Genomic DNA, 18,333 nt, shown 5'->3' with positions numbered 1-18,333 from the left:
GAAATTAAAAGCTGTAGTAGGACACAAGCTTGGAATACCTAGAGTACATTCTAATCCATCCCAATAGGGTTGAATGTAGTCTGATATTTGTCCATTAGAACACACCCATACAGTTTCAGGTGGTGCAGGCAGCATTGAAGTGCTACACGTAATATTTTCGAGTTCATCGAGGCTATCATGTCCATTTAGATAATGTTGGAAAGGAACTCGGCATCTTTTGGCCTGTGGCTCAGCATTGTTGCTAGAAACTATATGATATGCCCATGTGTTAACCTGTTTGGGATCCACTTTTATCATACACTCTGACCTTGTCTTAGGGATTGGAGCACTATAATTATGACATAAACATACACTTCTTAAAGCATGGTAAAGGTCTGCAACCATCCATACCCATGGGTACTCATCAATATTAGAACAAGTTATCTTGTTAGTACAATTCCATAATTGGACTGGCCCTAGCGGCGTGGTAATTGGAGGTTTTTCTCCCCATTGTGTAAAACGAGTTCTATGATCAGCAATAGTCCACATACAAGGTACGTCATTAGATTGTGGACTACACTTAGATCCATAGTTTGAGGGAAATTCGATACACCATTCAGCTTGTACTGGGATACTATATTTAAAGGTAATAGGTACACCCCAGAATGGTCGAGGAGGCTGGTCAAGCCAGGGTACCTCCGTACAGTCGATAGACAATTTTATCTTGTTGTTTAAATTCAGGAAATTTTTGTCAAGCTCTCGAGTGCAGTTAGAATTAGACCATATGTTGGTATAGTTAAGATTTGAAGCATAAGTATAATGTTTGTAGGTAATTCCGCTTCCCCATGGTATGGAGATGGTATTGTCTTTCATTTCCCATAAATCCAGCAGTGCTCCTTTTAAGTCAAGGGGAATAACCATAAAAGGGAGTCCCTCTGCAGGGGTTGTTGGCAGCATAAGACAAGTGGTTCCCTGAGTCCAATTCATCATTCTAAGAAATCCTTGTAACAACTTAAAGGCTGTGTTTTCCTCTATCATACCCAAAGACTTCTTTGTTTTTTGATTATAATCTCTATGGAACACATGCACAATTATTACACCCAATATGTAAACACATGTTAAACTTACACATATTTGTCTACCACTGCCAATGCATGATAGAAGATTCATATTGACAATTCTATAGTAAATTATAACTATCAAAACCACAAGAAAACTATTGTGTATTATGAAAACAGTAACCTAAACAATAAAGCAAAAAGGTAAAAAAGGTCACATAATATATAAGTAAAATTAGAAATCAGTATTCCTATCAAAATTAAATCACTATTGTCCTTTTTGTCAGATTGTTTCGACCTTCTGGAAACTTTGGTTCACAGATGATTCCACTGACTAGGACTAGAAGTATAAATCAGCAGTCCTTGATGGCAGTCTGTTTTGACACGTTGCAGCCCGTGTTTTTAGGTGTAGTTTCCCAGTGTTAGGAAAATACCTGTAAACAGAAAAGAAAGGAAAATGCTCGGTTGTCATTGAAACCGGCATATAATAGGTTGAAAGGTAGGTACTATCCATCTAGTACTGATTCGATGTAGTTTTTCAGAGCAATCTTTCGCTTCCCAAGCGTAAAGATTTTTTGGTTTTTTTAATACTAGTGCCACTGTTCCAATCTGAGGCATTTTAACCAGCACTGGCTGGCCTGCGTAAAAGCCAGTAGGGTGTTCTGGTTTTACATCTGCCTTTGGCACCAGAGTTGTGGCAGAAGCAGAGAAAGCTTTCATTGTGGGACAGCCGTCTCCGGCCCATCTATTATTTAATTGATAGATGGCATTAGATAGTCGCAGATGCCACCCAGATTCGTGGGTTTTAGCAAATCGCTTAACTAACCCGTTTGTTTGCTCAACAATACCATTTGCTTGGGGGTAGTAAGGAGTATGGAATACCCACCGAATTCCTTCTTCTTTTGCCCAGTCTTGTACCACTGTAGCTGTAAAGTGTGATCCCTTGTCACTTTGAATCTCCTCAGGAAGGGGGAGTGTGCTGAACCATTCCTTCAGGCTGTGAACTGTGTTATCTCCAGTTGCAGCCAAGACAGCTGTTGCCATGGTAATTCCTGAAACAACTTCCACCCCTACTAATATATGTTTTTTACCCCCTGAGGGTCGCAATGGACCTATGTAATCAATTTGCCAGGTGTGCCACAGTGGTTTTTTATTTCGGATGTGCATGGGAGGTGCCTTACTTGGATGATCTTTGTTAAGTCGCAGGCGACAATGTGAACAGGCAGTTACCACCTGTTCACACAGTTTTGTTGACACAGGCCATCCCCGGGCTATGCCTTCCCGATACACATCAGCTCGGCCAGTGTGCCCTCGTTTTACATGTAACCATTCAAGTAAACGTTCCCATTCTAATTCATCACTTACAATATCAATTTTGTGTAGCCGTGCAAGGCTATCAACTTGTTGATTGAACTGGGCAGCAATAGAGGCTGATCGATCATGCCCTTTCACCCAACCAATGTGCAGTATCCTTTGTTCTCCTATTTTTAGCAATTGTTTCCAGCTGTCAGTTTGCCAGACTGGGACTCTATTTACCTGCCAGTCATTAGCTGCCCAGTGGCTAACCCACTCAGTAGCTCCTTTAAAAACAGCATATGAGTCAGTGTAAATATAGTCAGCACCGTGTTGTGCAGCTAGTAAGACTGCCCTAAGCTCCCCCACTTGTGCACTTCCTTTACCTGTTTCGCTGACCCATTCTCCCATGGCTACTTCCAGCGCCACTGCATTATAATTCCACTCCTTGTTTCGCCTGTAGGATGACGCATCAGTGAACCACACCCCTTTGAGGTTGCTGCTTTCTGTTAGAGGAAGCGCCTCCTGAATTCACAGAATCACAGAATCACAGAATAGTAGAGTTTGGAAGGGACCTCTGTGGGTCATCTAGTCCAACCATCCTGCCGAAGCAGGGTCACCTACAGCAAGCTGCACAGGACCTTGTCCAGGCGGGTCTTGATTATCTCCAGAGAAGGAGACTCCACAGCCTCCCTGGGCAGCCTGTTCCAGGGCTCCGTCACCCTCAGAGGGAAGAAGTTCTTCCTCATGTTCAGACGGAACTTCCTGTGCCTCAGTTTGTGCCCATTGCCCCTTGTCCTGTCGCTGGGCACCACTGAAAAGAGCTTGGCCCCATCCTCCTGACACCTACCCTTCAGATATTTGTAAGCATTTATTAGGTCCCCTCGCAGCCTTCTCTTCTTCAGGCTGAACAAGCCCAGCTCCCTCAGCCTCTCCTCGTAGGGGAGATGTTCCAGTCCCCTCATCATCCTCGTAGCCCTCCGCTGGACTCTCTCCAGTAGCTCTTCATCTTTCTTGAACTGGGGAGCCCAGAACTGGACACAGTACTCCAGATGGGGCCTCACCAGGGCAGTGTAGAGGGGAAGGAGAACCTCCCTCGTCCTGCTGGCCACACTCTTCTTGATGCACCCCAGGATCCCATTGGCTTTCTTGGCAGCCAGGGCACACTGCTGGCTCATGGTTAACCTGTCGTCCACCAGGACACCCAGGTCCCTCTCCGCAGAGCTGCTCTCCAGCAAGTCCACCCCAAGCCTGTACTGGTGCATGAGGTTGTTCCTCCCCAGGTGCAGGACCCTGCATTTGCCTTTGTTGAACCTCATCAGGTTCCTCTCTGCTCAGCTTTCCAGCCTGTCCAGGTCACGCTGAGTGGCAGCACAGCCTTCTGGTGTATCTACCACTCCTCCCAGTTTTGTGCCATCAGCAAACTTGCTGAGGGTACATTCTAACTCTTCATCCAGGTCATTGATGAAGAAGTTAAACATGACTGGGCCCAGTACTGACCCCTGGGGGACACCACTAGTTACCAGCCTCCAACTAGACTCAGCGCCGCTGATGACAACCCTCTGAGTTCTGCCATTCAGCCAGTTCTCTATCCACTTCACCGACCACTCATCCAGCCCATACTTCCTCAGCTTCCCTAGGAGGATATCATGGGAGACTGTGTCGAAAGCCTTGCTGAAGTCTAGGTAGACAACATCCACGGCTCTCCCCTCGTCTACCCAGCCGGTCATGTCATTGTAGAAAGCTATCAGATTGGTCAGGCATGATTTCCCCTTGGTGAATCCATGCTGACTACTCCTGATAACCTTCTTTTCTTCCACTTGCTTGATGATGGCCTCCAGGATAAGCTGCTCCATCACCTTTCCCGGGCTGGAGGTGAGGCTGACCGGCCTGTAGTTCCCTGGGTCCTCCTTCTTGCCCTTTTTGAAGATTGGAGTGACATTGACCTTTCTCCAGTCCTCGGGCACCTCTCCTGTCCTCCAGGACCTCTCAAAGATGATGGAGAGTGGCTCAGCAATGACATCCGCCAGCTCCCTCAGCACTCGTGGGTGCATTCCATCGGGGCCCATGGATTTGTGGACATCCAGATCACTTAAGCGATCCCTCACACAGTCCTCCTCGACCAAGGGAACGTCGTCCTCTTTGTAGGCTTCCTCTCTTACCTCCGGGGCCTGGGATTCCTGAGGGCCTGCCTTGGCACTGAAGACTGAAGCAAAGAAGGCATTCAGTAGCTCTGCCTTCTCCGCATCCTCCGTCACCAGGACACCCGCCTCATTCAGCAGCGGCCCCACATTGTCCCTAGCCTTCCTTTTGCTGCTGATGTAGTTGAAGAAGCCCTTCTTGTTGTTTTTGACATCCCTTGCCAGTTTCAATTCCAGGTGGGCTTTGGCCTTCCTCGTCGCATCCCTGCATGCTCTCACCACGTTTCTGTACTCTTCCCAAGTGGCCTGCCCCTCTTTCCACATTCCATGGACCTTTCTCTTCTGCCTAATCTCCGCTAGAAGCTCCTTGCTTAACCATGCAGGTCTCCTGCCTCCTTTGCTAGATTAATTGGAGATGGTTTGCTTGGAGGAGTTTGGAACAGCGAAGTACTGTCTATATCTTTTTGCAGTTTAGACACTTTAGTGCTGCCCTCTGTAATAGGCATAATGTCATGGATGCTTTCCAGATAGGCATACCACTTACGGACCGTGGGCTTTTGGGCAATGCCAGCAGGCGGCACCGTCCCTTTACAAATCGTGTCTAGGAGGCGGAAAGGTCCTCGAATGATTACACTCTGGTTTTTTCTTATTTGTTCCACTCGCTTTACAGCTCATACCAAAGACAATAGTCCCTTTTCCAGGTCCGAGTATCACGATTCAGTATCATTAAAGGACTTTGAACTGAACTCAAGTGGACGCTCAGGCCCTTCAGGTCCTCTTTGCTAAACATTACAGTGAGAACCGTGTTCACTAAATCCCCATTCCAAATGGATTGGATCAGAGGGATGTACAGGACCTAGCTGCTGAAATAGTCTCAATTCTTTTACCAGTGTCTCCAGGGCATTAGAATGTTGATTTGTCCACTCCCATGATTTCTTTTTTCGCAGTAAATTGTGAAGGTGTCGAGCAATGATAGAAAATCCAGGGACATGTTTACGCCAGTATACTAAAGTTCCTAAAACTTGTTGCAATTCCTTAACATTAGAGGGATCCTGTCCCTGTTGTATTTTCTCCAGTGTGTCAGGAGGCATAGATAAGGCTCCTTTGATCCACCAGACCCCTAGGAATTGAACTTCCTGTGCTGGTCCCTGACACTTGGATGGGGGAATTTCCAGACCCAAGGTTGTTAATTGCAATATCACATCATCCATAGCCTGTTTAACAGTGTCAAATTGTTCCCCTCCAATCAAAAGATCATCTATATATTGATATATAGTAATGTCTGATGGAATAGGAATTCCACTCAGTGTTTTAGCTAAAGCATTGTGAGCAATGGTGGGGGAATGTTTATATCCCTGAGGCAGCCTGTTAAAGGTGTATTGTATCCCTTTCCAGGTAAAAGCAAATTGGGCCTTACCATGTTCCTGGAGTGGAACCATAAAAAACATATCTTTTACATCTAAAGTTGCCATCCATATGTGAGATGCTCCCTGTATCTGAGTTACCAATTCTGCAATGCTCGGTACAGCTGCAGTTAAAGGTGCAGTGTTGGCATTTAATCGCCTGTAATCAATCGTGAGTCTCCACTGCCCGTTTGGTTTTTTTACTGGCCAGACAGGGGAATTATAGGGTGAGTGTGTATGAGTGATGATGCCTCGGTTTTCTAAGTCTTTTACCACCCCGTCAATACCCGATTGCGCAGCTGCTGGTAAGGTGTACTGTTTTGTGTTAGTAATTTTTGATGGTGGTAAAGATATGGACATTTCTAATAAATTAATTTTTTTAGGCTCATTCTGTTTAATTTCTCGCCCAGCAAAACTCCAAACTGAACCATCAGGGAGTTTCCACACTCTGCCATACAACAAATCAAATCCCAAAATATTAGTGTTAGCAGCACCGACCAATACTTCAGTGCGGGTTAATCTTTGTTCGCCCGGGAGCCACAGGGTAATTTTTGCTGTAGGGCATTTCCTTATGACTCCATCAATGCCTGTAACTTTTACTTTACGGCGACCAGGTTTTACATTTAAGCATGTTGCAGTCTCCTTGGTGATTACCGAAATTTGAGCACCCGTATCAATGAGAAAATCTACAAAAACTTTCTTTGGTCCCACCGGCATGGCAATGACAGGTTCGGGAGGTGTATCAGAGAGCCACTGTATAGCTAGTACCCGCCGAGGAAGGAGGCTCACAGCCCTCCCCGGGGATATGCGTTTTTTGCCTGAGGGTCTGTTAGATCAATTAGCTCCTGCTGTGAGGCAGAGGGTGCAGTGATAAAAGTTGCTTTGTATTCTGCCGGCTGACCTTTCTTTGTTGAATTAAGCTTATGGCTTAACGACTGTACCAGACTTTTTAGGTCAGTCGTGGATATACCAATCAGTAGATGCCGTAGCACCCCAATAGCTCGAGCTTTATGCCAGAGCTCGTTATGCTCCTTATCAAATTTTAATTTGCATTCGGGCTTAGCCTTAGGGCTGTGAATCTGGTGAAGTCGCCGAGGTGGCGGATCAGATAACTATGAGGATCTGATCCATCCCATCCTGCGCCTGTATTTTACTATATCTTGTACAAATTCACTCCAAGTGATTACTTGATTTTGATCTTGGTCCTGATCCTGATCCTGCCCTCGACGTGGGCGTTGGCCTTGTCTGAGGCGAGCGACTTGAAGTCGATCTTGTATATTGGCCACATATGTTTTTAAACTGTCTGGGAGGCCTCGGATCAGTGGAGTTAATCTTGCCGGATCTATAGGGGCTAACATTGGGGATCTTATTAACATGTAACCAGAGTGATAGAATCAGTTAACCATAAACATGAACAATGCTGCTATGTCCCTTGTACAGCCTGACCCACCTGGACATTAGGTCTAGGAAAAGAGGGTCTAGTCTCTAGGTAACCATTAACGCTAACCATAGTAGGTAATTGTGTTTCTGTCAAGAGAAATGATGGAGTGTGTTTCTGTGAAATGGACTGAAGAAACTGACCAGGTTTGCCAAGATTGCCAGCCTAATAGGTAAAAGGTAATTCCGGCAGGGGGAGATCATGACCACCGACTCACAGACCACCTGCTCAAGTAATACCACCTACTCAAAAAGGAACAATAGAAGAGGGTAACTGAGTCTGCGCAACCATTTACGTAAGAAGCAAGAAAAGTTTACACCAATCGCCAAAGACAATAATACTGAATATGCATGAATAAAACAAATATGTATATTTTTGATCTATATAAACTGCATGGAAAAGGTATGAGGTATGCACGTTCGGTGGAATTATCCCCCGTGCATTCAGTGCTGCAATAAAGAATGCCTGCCTTTTAACACTACATTGGTGTTACGAGGTTTTATTCCCAGATTTTCGGTGACTAGTGGTTAGGTCGTTTAAATGATCACTTAAAGGTTTTGCAAGAAAAGATTTTACTGAAAATTTAGAAAATGTGATCTTACAGAGTTCGTTAGCAAGGTTCACTCTATTACTTATCAAACGAATGGAATACAAAATTAAAGGGGTTTTGAGTGGAAAATGATTTATACAGAGTAGAAGAAAAGTGTAAGGGTAAGGGAAACCCTCCCGTTGAATCACCAGGTTCGGACTGGACCTTCTTACTTTCTAAACTCCTTCTCAGAGAGGAGCCTAGGTGCGGCTGGATCCAGAACCGGTCTTAGATCACAACAGTTTATGTCTAAGGAATATGCTTAGTGGCAGTTCAGGGTGTGTTCACAGTTTAAAGAGAGAGAGAGAGTCACAGGAATTTAGCAGCTATCAGTCACTGGTTAACTTAGCATTTACAGAGTGATTAGAAAGAATTTGCTATTACAATCACAGTGATAGAATGTTATGTTTTGAATCAATTCACACACACACACAATCATAAAAATTCCCCTCAAGTTCAGTGAAATACTCACTTCAAATTGAATGATTTCTCAGTGGGCAAAGGTTGAGTCTCAAGGAGATCAGCCCAGGTAGTTCGCGAGTTACTCTGAGAGGCGTCCCACTCAGAGGGAGTTACTGGGCGCAGCCCGCTGCGGACCAGAAGAGCTCAAAGGGCCTCACTTGGTACTGCTGTTTATAGGGTCTCAAGATGATTGACTTTAGGCATCAGTAATTTTCCATCCTGGTCACAATCCACATGTTGCAATCCTGATATTTAGACAGCAACTATACAACTCCAGTACTACCCAGAATGTACAGTTCTGACATTAGATCAAAAATATACATATTTATTTATGCATATTTATTATTATTCCCTTTGGTGATTGGTGCAAATTTTCTCGCTTCACATGTAAATTATTGCGCACACTCAGTCACCCTCTTCCATTATTCCTTTTTGAGCAGGTAGTATTACTTGGGTAGGTGGTCAATGAGTCGGTGGTCACAATCTCCCCCTGTCGGAATTACCTTTTACCCACTCGACTCTCAGTCTTGGCAGTCCTGGTCAGTTTTCTCAGTTTGCTTCACAAAACCACACTTCATCATTCTCTTTCAACAGAAACACATTGTCTACTATTTTGTTAGCATTAATGGTTACCTAGAGACTAGAATATAGATTAAAAAAATACAATAATTGGTATCAATCCCCCACCACCTTTTTTTTGTTGTTCATTGCTATGGTTAGCAGAGTCTATCACTCTGGTTACAAGCATGTTTACAATTCTCCTCACCAACCTTCCGTTATTATACCATGATCTATGATGAATTACTGGGAAGATACTCGCATTAAGTGCATTCCCAAGATAAATTCTTTTTCAGCATGCACAATTCTTCCTTGGCTAGTACAGCCATTTTCTTTAATTCCGCTTTATTATATTGGTTTTCAGATAGGAGATGAAATGGAGAATTTTGTCTGTCTGTCACAAGATCCATTTCTTATTCCAAAATACAGGTTGTTCTTCTCCCCCATCAGTTTCAGTTAGAATGTCTTTCCTAGTTTGATAATCTGTCTTAAAAAATGTCAGAATGTTTAAAATTCTTTCAGAAAATGCAAAGTATATACGATATTAAATTATATAGCTATGATCCATAATTAGCCCCTTCTCCTCCTCCCCCAGGTAAGCACTGTCTCACAGTTGCTCTATATATAGCAGTTAATAGCAGTTCACAGGAGGTTATTTAGCAGTGTCAGGCTTCCTCCTCTTCCTGAAGCTTGGAACAGCCATTTCCCCTTTTCCAATTGTAAGAAATTAAAGGTCATGAACAGCAATTAACACTGGAGCTCCCAGAGACCTTTGCGAAGTACTAGATGCTAAATTACCTTTATTGACCTTCTAGTGTAAACCTTACTATATACTGGTCATCTGCAATGATAACTGCTTAATGAATAATCTTAGAAAAAGAGCAAAAGAGAAAGTGAGCAAGAGAGGAAAAGACTGCTTTCCTGTTTATTGATCTCTAATGGTATATGTGTTCACAGACGTGCCTGGTGAAATCCATGTTAAACATCAGGGAACTAATGCAGTTGTCACCTGGACTCCAGAATATAGTCCAAAATGTTTTGTGGTTGACTGGCACTGGTAAAGAGTATATGCACATGAAAATAGTAACTATGGCTACTGGAAATTTTATGCTATGTAACGGCAACAACCACATCTACTGATTGAGGCATCATTTCATTTACTGGCTATTTTTTGTTGAGGAGGGAAAGATTTTCATCCTGTTTAAGAGCAAACTGAAGATTCAGATAAATGCAACTTGTATCTTTGTCCAGCACTGAGACAACATCTAATTTTTCAGAAGCACCAAAGCAGATAAGAAGAATTTTCATTAGGATTCTTCTGTTCACAGTTGGGCAAGAAATGCAGCTAAGCTGTTGTTGCTGTATGAAGTCTCTCCTTCCCCTCATTCCAGACAGACCTATACATTACTGGTTAAAAAAAACATAGTTTCCCTTGTCCTAGATAAACAAATTTAAATATAAACTGCTCTGTTACAGTCTCCCTTAGATTATTTTTTATCCTGATACCTGTGAATGTAACAAATGTAACATGTAGGGGGTGTTATCACGTTAGGTGGTCAGAATCATTGCACAACCAAAACAAGTCTTGGTTCTTTGTGAATAATTGGGACGGTTGTGAGATAAGAGACTCCGGAATAATCCCTTTAGGCCTTGGGAGAACAGGTATGCAAACTACAGAGTTAAGGAGGCTGCAGGATAATCCGAAGACCCTGCCATTACCGAGAGACGCCAACAAACATGTGGAAGGACATTACCATATACTAATGAGTTCTCGGAAAAACCATTACTATGATAAGCATTTCTTGGAAATGTAATGAATGTGTATGTTAACATAGCATAAATACCTAGTAAGTGTGTCTCTTTGGGGCACATGTTTGGAGGAGAGATCCCCCATGTGCCCGGCGCCATAATAAAGAATACCTGCTTAATAGTCTGCCGACTATTGAGTCTTCAATTCCGGCTTTTCACTGCATCAATCCCAATGGCTGTCCTTGTCAAAACACAAGTTCTCAACTCCAGTATTCTGCTTACCAAGCTAGGCACAAAGAGCAGCAGCCAGGGAGCAGTTTACGGGACAGTCATCAAATAATGTGATTAAGATCATGTAGGAGTCTCTTGCAAAGGTAATTCAGGACTGGCTTTTATGTACAGTAGAGAGCATTTAACTTCAGGTTTATATAAATGAATGCACTTTTTCCTTGGTCCTCCTGCAACATCTGCACTGTCGCTTTATATCTAGTTGTTTTGCTTTAAATATGCTAGCTGAGGGGGAAATATCTGTCCTTGAACTAAGATATCTACAGCCATTTTAGTTCCTGTCTTGTTAAACAGCCCTTATCCCGACCCACGAGATTTTGCCTTTTTCTTTCCATTCTCCTCCCCATCCCAGCGGGGGGAGGGGCGGTAGAGCCCTTCTGTTGCTGGCCGGGGCCAAACTATAACAGTTCCCTACTTCTCCTTTAGCAGCTCAAGCCTTCCAGATGCAGACTATAAGCAAGTCTGGCATCTTTTAAAATCAAACCCGTGTTATGTCTTGTTCTGCTTTTGAAATAGTTTGTATAAAGGGTCTAGAGACAATGAGGAAGGATACAAGTAGTTTGCATTCAGTGTAAAGCACTGTAAACTCATACTGTGCTTTGAGGCTCAGAAAGTAAGAACTATACAGAAAAGCTGTAAAGTTGTTCCTCCTTCCCTCCTGTCTCACTTATAACTTTTCAGTAAACCCTGATGTATGTTTATTTGTTTTCCAGGCAATTTTCAGACATATAAGTTGTTCAAAATAATAGTGCATGCATCTGATGTGTGTCAGTGTGAAAGTTTCACAAGACATGAAAAGACTTTTGGAGTGACCCACTTTTACTCAGTTGAAGGAGGTATTCCTACCCTTTATATAACCTCATCCCTCATATTTCTTCTCATTTCCTATCTGCAGCAATAAAATAAATCCTACACAAAGTTTCTTTTCCAGGTGAATTAACAGCATTTTCCAGTTAGAATTACCTTTGGTCCTAGCAGTTTTGCACTGGCAGTGAATGACCTGAATATTGTTCCTTATTGATAGGTCCACAGAAATATTACTACACATAACATTACCAAAATAACAGGAAAAGGGTCCCAGAGTTACTAGTCCCTGTAGCTCTGTGGCCAAATTCAGATTTTCCAATTCAGTAGTGTCTTGTATTGCAAGTTGAAATGAGTACAGCTGTGACTATTGGAGTAAAAGTGTTCATAATTAGTCACAATTTCTACCTACTTTGGTATTGCTTAAGATGAGATTGTTTTACTCTATGGGATTTCTCCTTTCTCTTCCACCCTTTATGCTATATTTATGACAGCTAGAATCAGGGAAGGAGCTCTCTAGGAAGTATCTAGGTTTCAGTCTTGTATGTCTATTGCATAAGTATTGATGCAGAGCTTCATAGAATCATAGAATCATAGAAAGTTTTGGGTCGGAAGGGACCTCCAGAGGTCATCTAGTCCAACCCCCCTGCAGCAAGCAGGGACACCGCTAACTAGATCAGGTTGCTCAGAGCCCTGTCCAACCTGGTCTTGAATGTTTCCAGGGGTAAAATTACTTAAATTAATTTTAAGTTCCTAGGACAGGTCCCGCTAATGTGATAATTCTGAATATCACAAAGCATTTTGCACTTGTGGACCAAAATAGCTGCTGAAGACTGTTTGGGCTTTCTCCAGGGATACAGGATCAGCTACATAGATTCATTAAGGAAAAAGTCTCTGGGTAAGTCACTGTTGCTCAGAGAAAAGCAGCAGCTCAGAGCCATGACAGAAAACCTTCAGACCATTAAGTGCTTTCACAGCACACTACTGAATTGCTTACATTTCCATGGGAATTGAGTGCTCTCAAAGGTCAGCTCCTGGTTCTTGCCATAAATAACAATGCATTAACTTTGCACATACTGACTTTGAAATAAAATTAAAGACATGTTATGGAAGACAAATAGCACCTAAGATGCGACAAAGGAGAATAACAACAGTTCTATAATTCATGTTGGCATATGCCTTTACAGAACCATAAAAAGTAACAAAAGCTTCAAGTATGCAGCGTTAGCAGGAGGTTTGGCACTGTCTTCAGGGGGCTCTAATCCACTACACATACCTATCAGAGAGCACAAGAGGAGACCAGAAGGGGAGTGCCCAGGACTGAACTCCTCTCCTCTCCCCCCCTCCCCCTTCCATCAGTCAATACAACAGTGACAAGACACCCAACTGCCATATTTTCCAGGCAGGAAGAATAATTTTATTGGAGAATTCGGGGAAGAGAAGCCTATAGGCTACAGCACCATTTCCACTTCTATGAAAATCTTAAATTTTCAGTGGCAAACTTGAAAAGTAACTTCTATCATGTTAAAGGCATTCTACAGCATTGATGGTTATGTTATTCTGGCCGGGGAAAACTCCCTATACCATCAAAAAAGCAAGGTTGAACTGAAAACCCTAAAAGTAGATGAAGCAGAATACACATCCTTTTTTCTGTCCTGAACACTAAGTAATAGCACTGATGTTAATCAAGTTGAATAACTACTGATTACTGTAATGGCAAACACAGGATTACCATGGACATGCATTCTACTACTGCTGTGAAAACCAGTCCTTATTTCAACTGTTACAGCTGAGGGCATCCACTGTTCAGGATATTTCCCTGTCATGCATTATACACAGCCTACTGCACTTACCACCTCAACATCCTTGATGTGTTAGAAGCTCATGCTTTTTACCTCTGGATTCAAAATGTACATAAATATTTTGGAGAAATCTTGTACCCATCAAAAAAATTGCACAGTGCAGTTTCCTCCAGGTGTGAATTAGGGCACAGAAATTTTGCCTTTTGCCCAGTCAGCTACACTGATACAGACTCAGCCATCAGAGTTCATCTAATAATCTTATTCCCCAACATCTCCCGTGTTTCAGCCGTTACTCTCAATTCTTCTACCACAAGTTACCATCTTACTGGACTGAAGGAAAAGACCATATACCATGTGCAGATTTCAGGATTCACTAATGCTGGAGAAGGACTTCTGACTTTCACAACCTTTCAACACTCCAAAATATGGTACTGTGGAAGCTCTATGCATCTGTGTTACTCAGCATGAATCTTTCTTTATGCATTATTCTCTACCCTTTCCTGCTTTTCAAGGAGTAACAAAGTGCTCATACACAAGATTTATTATTCAGTCCTTAGTTGCTGATATCAAACACACAAAATCATTCCTTTGTTATAGATAAACTATGTATCACAGAACAACTCTGCATCACAGAACAACTCTGCCTATATTTCATTACCTAACATGCAGGGAAGACTTAGGTGGGTTCCTCATCTCTGAAACATTTTCTGACCTTTCTATTCTAGCTGTATTCACATATCTTTATTGCCAATTCCTATCACAGATTTCAGCAGTTTAAATAGGCTGTGACTAGTTAAGTTCAGTAGTCTTTGTTCTTGGCAAAATCCCAAACAATCTTGTAGAACTGTTTTCCAGTTAGCCCCCTGAGCCATTAACTATTTAAAAAGTCTCTCTTTCAATTGCTCCTATTGTGGGTGACAGCTAATCAAAGTATCTTTTGTTTTCTAATAATTTAAGTAAATTTTATGTAACAGGTCCTATAGTTCACTGGCAAGAGTTTGCTTGTTTCAAAGGTGGCTGGATAGGCTAAGATCAATACAGTTATATTGATGGTCTCATATATCTTATTCATATAAGGTTGGCTAAACATGTACTCTCATTTTTTAACATGTTAGTTAGACTAAATCTAACATTGCAGTAGACCCTTTTTTGTTTTGACCAGGGAAAACAATGCCTGAGGTGATACCCATGGTAGGGGTGGCCCAAGGAGGCTGGAGAGCATAGCAGCTTGTTGCCAGTTTTGATGTTTCTGAGCCCCTGGGTACAAGGGAAGGAGTTTGAAAGAAAGGGCTCTGATGATAGGTCTGTCAACAAGCAGCCAGCTGAAACCAATTTGAATGGTTCAATTGGCAAACTCAGCTCTACCTTACAAACCACTTCCTCTACAGCAGAAGCAGCTGGTATGAGTTTTTAGTAAAGGTATGTTTAGGTTTGTGTCAGGTGAAACAGTGAGATACTGTAATAGCTCCCAGGAAGGGCCAAACTCAAAACTATCAGGAAAGAGCAGGTGCTGTATTGTCTGCCCTGTTCTGGTCTGCAGGTCCCAGGGAGAGCTTCTTCCAGGCCACTGGCCTCATTGCACAGAAGCTAAAAACAGCAAAAAGCTTGCTCTTTGTTTGAGTAAAAGTAAACTTCTAAGTAGAAGCCCAGAAGCAAATACTTACTAAAACAAGCTTCCTTTTACATGTCTGAGAGTCCTCAAGGAAGACAGAGGTTTTGTGGATAGCGAATTAGGAATATGCGATGATAAACATACAGAAAGAGACATTACCGGCTCCTGTCGCAGCTCCTTTATCCTTGAAGAATGATGCTAAACTTCACTAACTCAGCATTTCAATGTAGACTACCAAGCTTGGTCTTCAGTTTTTAATTTGTATTATGCTTAATAGTCATTGTAGAACATCTTGTTTTGATGGTCATAAAAATGCCAATAAAATATATGTATAAATGGCAGTTAATTGGCAGGAAATGTCAGTCATTTAAGCTGACAATAAACTTAGAATATTTCTTTACAGGTTGAAAATATCACGCTGGCCAAGTGCACCAAATCCAAGAAACAGCAGTGCAATCCAGGATATGGCAAGTAGTGTTATGACGGTGGAAAAATATACAAGGGAGATCTTTTCTACTAATTAATCAGTAACACTAGTCATTAGACTTCTCACACTTCATCCTAGTAAATGTCTAATATCAACAGTTGGGAAGCTAGGGTAATATTAGAAATATGGGGGGGTGGTTGTTTAGGCAGAGGCTGTACAAACTTTTAAATTTAATAAAGGTTCTCAGACTTTTTTTTTAGAACATTATAGAACATATTTAAAGGTATGGTTGTTAAAAGAACAAAGCAATGTTGAATGGGGGGGAGATGGAGTCTAAAGGGAGAAGTTCAGTTTTTATATCCAGTCAGTTTTCAACAACTGAAAAGTCCTTCCTCCAGGACAGCTCAGTTTATCTCCCAAGTCTCAGATCACCAACCATTATGTTTTTGTAGCAGGAAATTGTATTGCTTTCCTTTTTAAATAACTGATTTTCCTGGCAGACCTGAACTTAATGTGGCACTTGTAGATCTAGTTTCTCAAGCCAACTTGTGAGCTTTAACAAAGCAGACTTCTACCTATTCAGGACGGAAGCATGACAGAGAAAAATTATCCTAAATAAATGACCAAGTGAAATACATGTTTCTCTGTGGATCCTGATAGGTAGAGATACAAGTGTGTCACTTCCTTGTTCCTAAGCATTAGGATGATGACGGGAAGTATATGCCAGTTTCAAGCTAAGCTGAAGGCAGGGACTGGAGACTTCAGTTATGTATTCACATAGGAAAAGGCAAGAGCACAATCAAAGATCAAGCAGAAGCTGGAAGGTATCTACAGCCAGACACTGTCCAAATCTAGGACACTAGAATGAAATCATCAACAAGGAAATTTCAGAAGATTCTGATAGGATGCTGGTAATCAAAAGGTTAGCTGAACATCAGCATTGCTTCCTTTGACAGAGCAAGTCTGAATTTCCATATTCCAGATCAGGACTTCCTTGCTTGCTTTCTTCATTTCTTCCACCTAAATGTAGATAAAGAAGTGGTGAATTCAGAGGTAGTCTCAGATAATCATTTTGCCAAAGCCAGATAATGCTGAAGAAAGGAGGATCAGATGTACAAACGTACAGCTGTACAGAGTTTCAAAAGTGATGCTATTAGAAGATTGCGGTTTCACTGTTTTGTTCAGTTAAAGACCTTGATCTGCTTATGAGCACCAGACAACTTCCAGTTCTCAGTTCTGGGATTCAGATGTCCCTCGCTGACCACTCCGATAAAAATAACTCCACTTAATTCTCTTGGTTCTTCTCCACCATACATTTACAAAGAGATCTGCAGATTCAATACTTGTTCAAAGTGGGACTTCTCAAAGGCAAAAAAGGAATCTATTATATTCAGCATTTAGGGAATATAGGTACTTAAATCAGAGGACACCATTACTGTTGAATACCCCCGTCCAGTCTTTTCAGCCAGGAGACCTCATCTACATTCAAACTTGGAAAGAAAGTTACACTGCAGTAAAAGAAGTGGACTCCTGGATCTATTACAGAATTTAATTAATAATTATAATAATTGATTGCATCATGTTTGGATGTCTGAAGAGTTTAATCACTAGACAAATATCTCAGCCTTATGTACTGGGTGCACAAAATGAAGGTGAGACTTGTCGAAAGATAGGATTTCGATAAATCTCAAAGGGGGGAAATGTTATACTAAGGAATAAAAAGGTGAATCAAAATGTGAAATGATAATTGAAATTAACCAGACTATTGCTGTTGTAGGTATTTCTGTAAAGCCCTACCCTTATTATAGTTAGAAGTTCTGTAATCTTGTAAGTTTAAAATTAACTATAGAAACTAAGAAACAGGATTTTGAATAATGTGTTATTGTTTCCTAAGAAGGATGTACCTGTCCAAAGTAGAACCAGAGAGTGATGAATCGAAAGAATAGCTAATGAGCTATGAAAAGCTGCTGAGATTGCCAAAAGAAACAGGTAACTAGGGGAAAGGTAATTCCGGCAGGAGGAGATCGTGACCACTGACTCACGGACCACCTACCCCAATTATACCCCAGACTCAAAAGATGAAGCATGCATACTAATTTACATGCTGGACAAAGAGACTTTAACCAATCATTTAACAGAATAACAATGCATGTGTATTAGGAAGTTGACTATGTTAATGCTTTGTGTATAAACAACTGTTGATTTGGAAGCTTGGATTGCTGTCTTGGGACAGACACCCATATCTGCGCAAATATGCAATAAAATACCTCTGCTCTGTGTGCATATTGGCGTATTGCACACTGTGGCCAGTAGGTCGAGGGAGGTTCTCCTTCCCCTCTACTCTGCCCTAGTGAGGCCTCATCTGGAGTACTCTGTCTAGTTCTGGGCTCCCCAGTTCAAGAAAAATGAGGAGCTACTGGAGAGAGTCCAGCGGAGGGCTACGAGGATGGTGAGGGGACTGGAGCATCTCTCCTATGAGGAGAGGCTGAGGGAGCTGGGCTTGTTCAGCCTGAAGAAGAGAAGGCTGCGAGGGGACCTTATAAATGCCTACAAATATTTGAAGGGTGGGTGTCAGGAGGATGGGGCCAGACTCTTTTCAGTGGTGCCCAGCAACAGGACAAGGGGCAATGGGCACAAACTGAAGCACAGGAAGTTCCGTCTGAACATGAGGAAGAACTTCTTCCCTCTGAGGGTGACGGAGCCCTGGAACAGGCTGCCCAGGGAGGTTGT

At 42.2% G+C, this 18,333-nt stretch overlaps 1 protein-coding gene across 1 annotated transcript in view; it reads right to left on the bottom strand.

Annotated features, from left to right (window-relative positions):
- Positions 1–1,276: 1,276 nt before the first annotated feature.
- The window catches only part of LOC142365610 (uncharacterized), a 103,742-nt gene continuing 86,685 nt past the window's right edge, over positions 1,277–18,333 (bottom strand). Inside the window, exon 12 of the mRNA XM_075446541.1 lies at positions 1,277–1,471. Coding sequence (XP_075302656.1) covers positions 1,460–1,471 — 12 coding nt within the window. The 3' untranslated portion in view covers positions 1,277–1,459. The remainder of the gene's footprint in view (positions 1,472–18,333) is intronic.

Source organism: Opisthocomus hoazin, chromosome W (genome assembly GCF_030867145.1).
Source record: "Opisthocomus hoazin isolate bOpiHoa1 chromosome W, bOpiHoa1.hap1, whole genome shotgun sequence".
NCBI classification, from domain to species: domain Eukaryota; kingdom Metazoa; phylum Chordata; class Aves; order Opisthocomiformes; family Opisthocomidae; genus Opisthocomus; species Opisthocomus hoazin.
The sequence above is the reverse complement of the archived record's forward strand: the minus strand, read 5'-3'. Positions and strand labels throughout refer to the sequence as shown.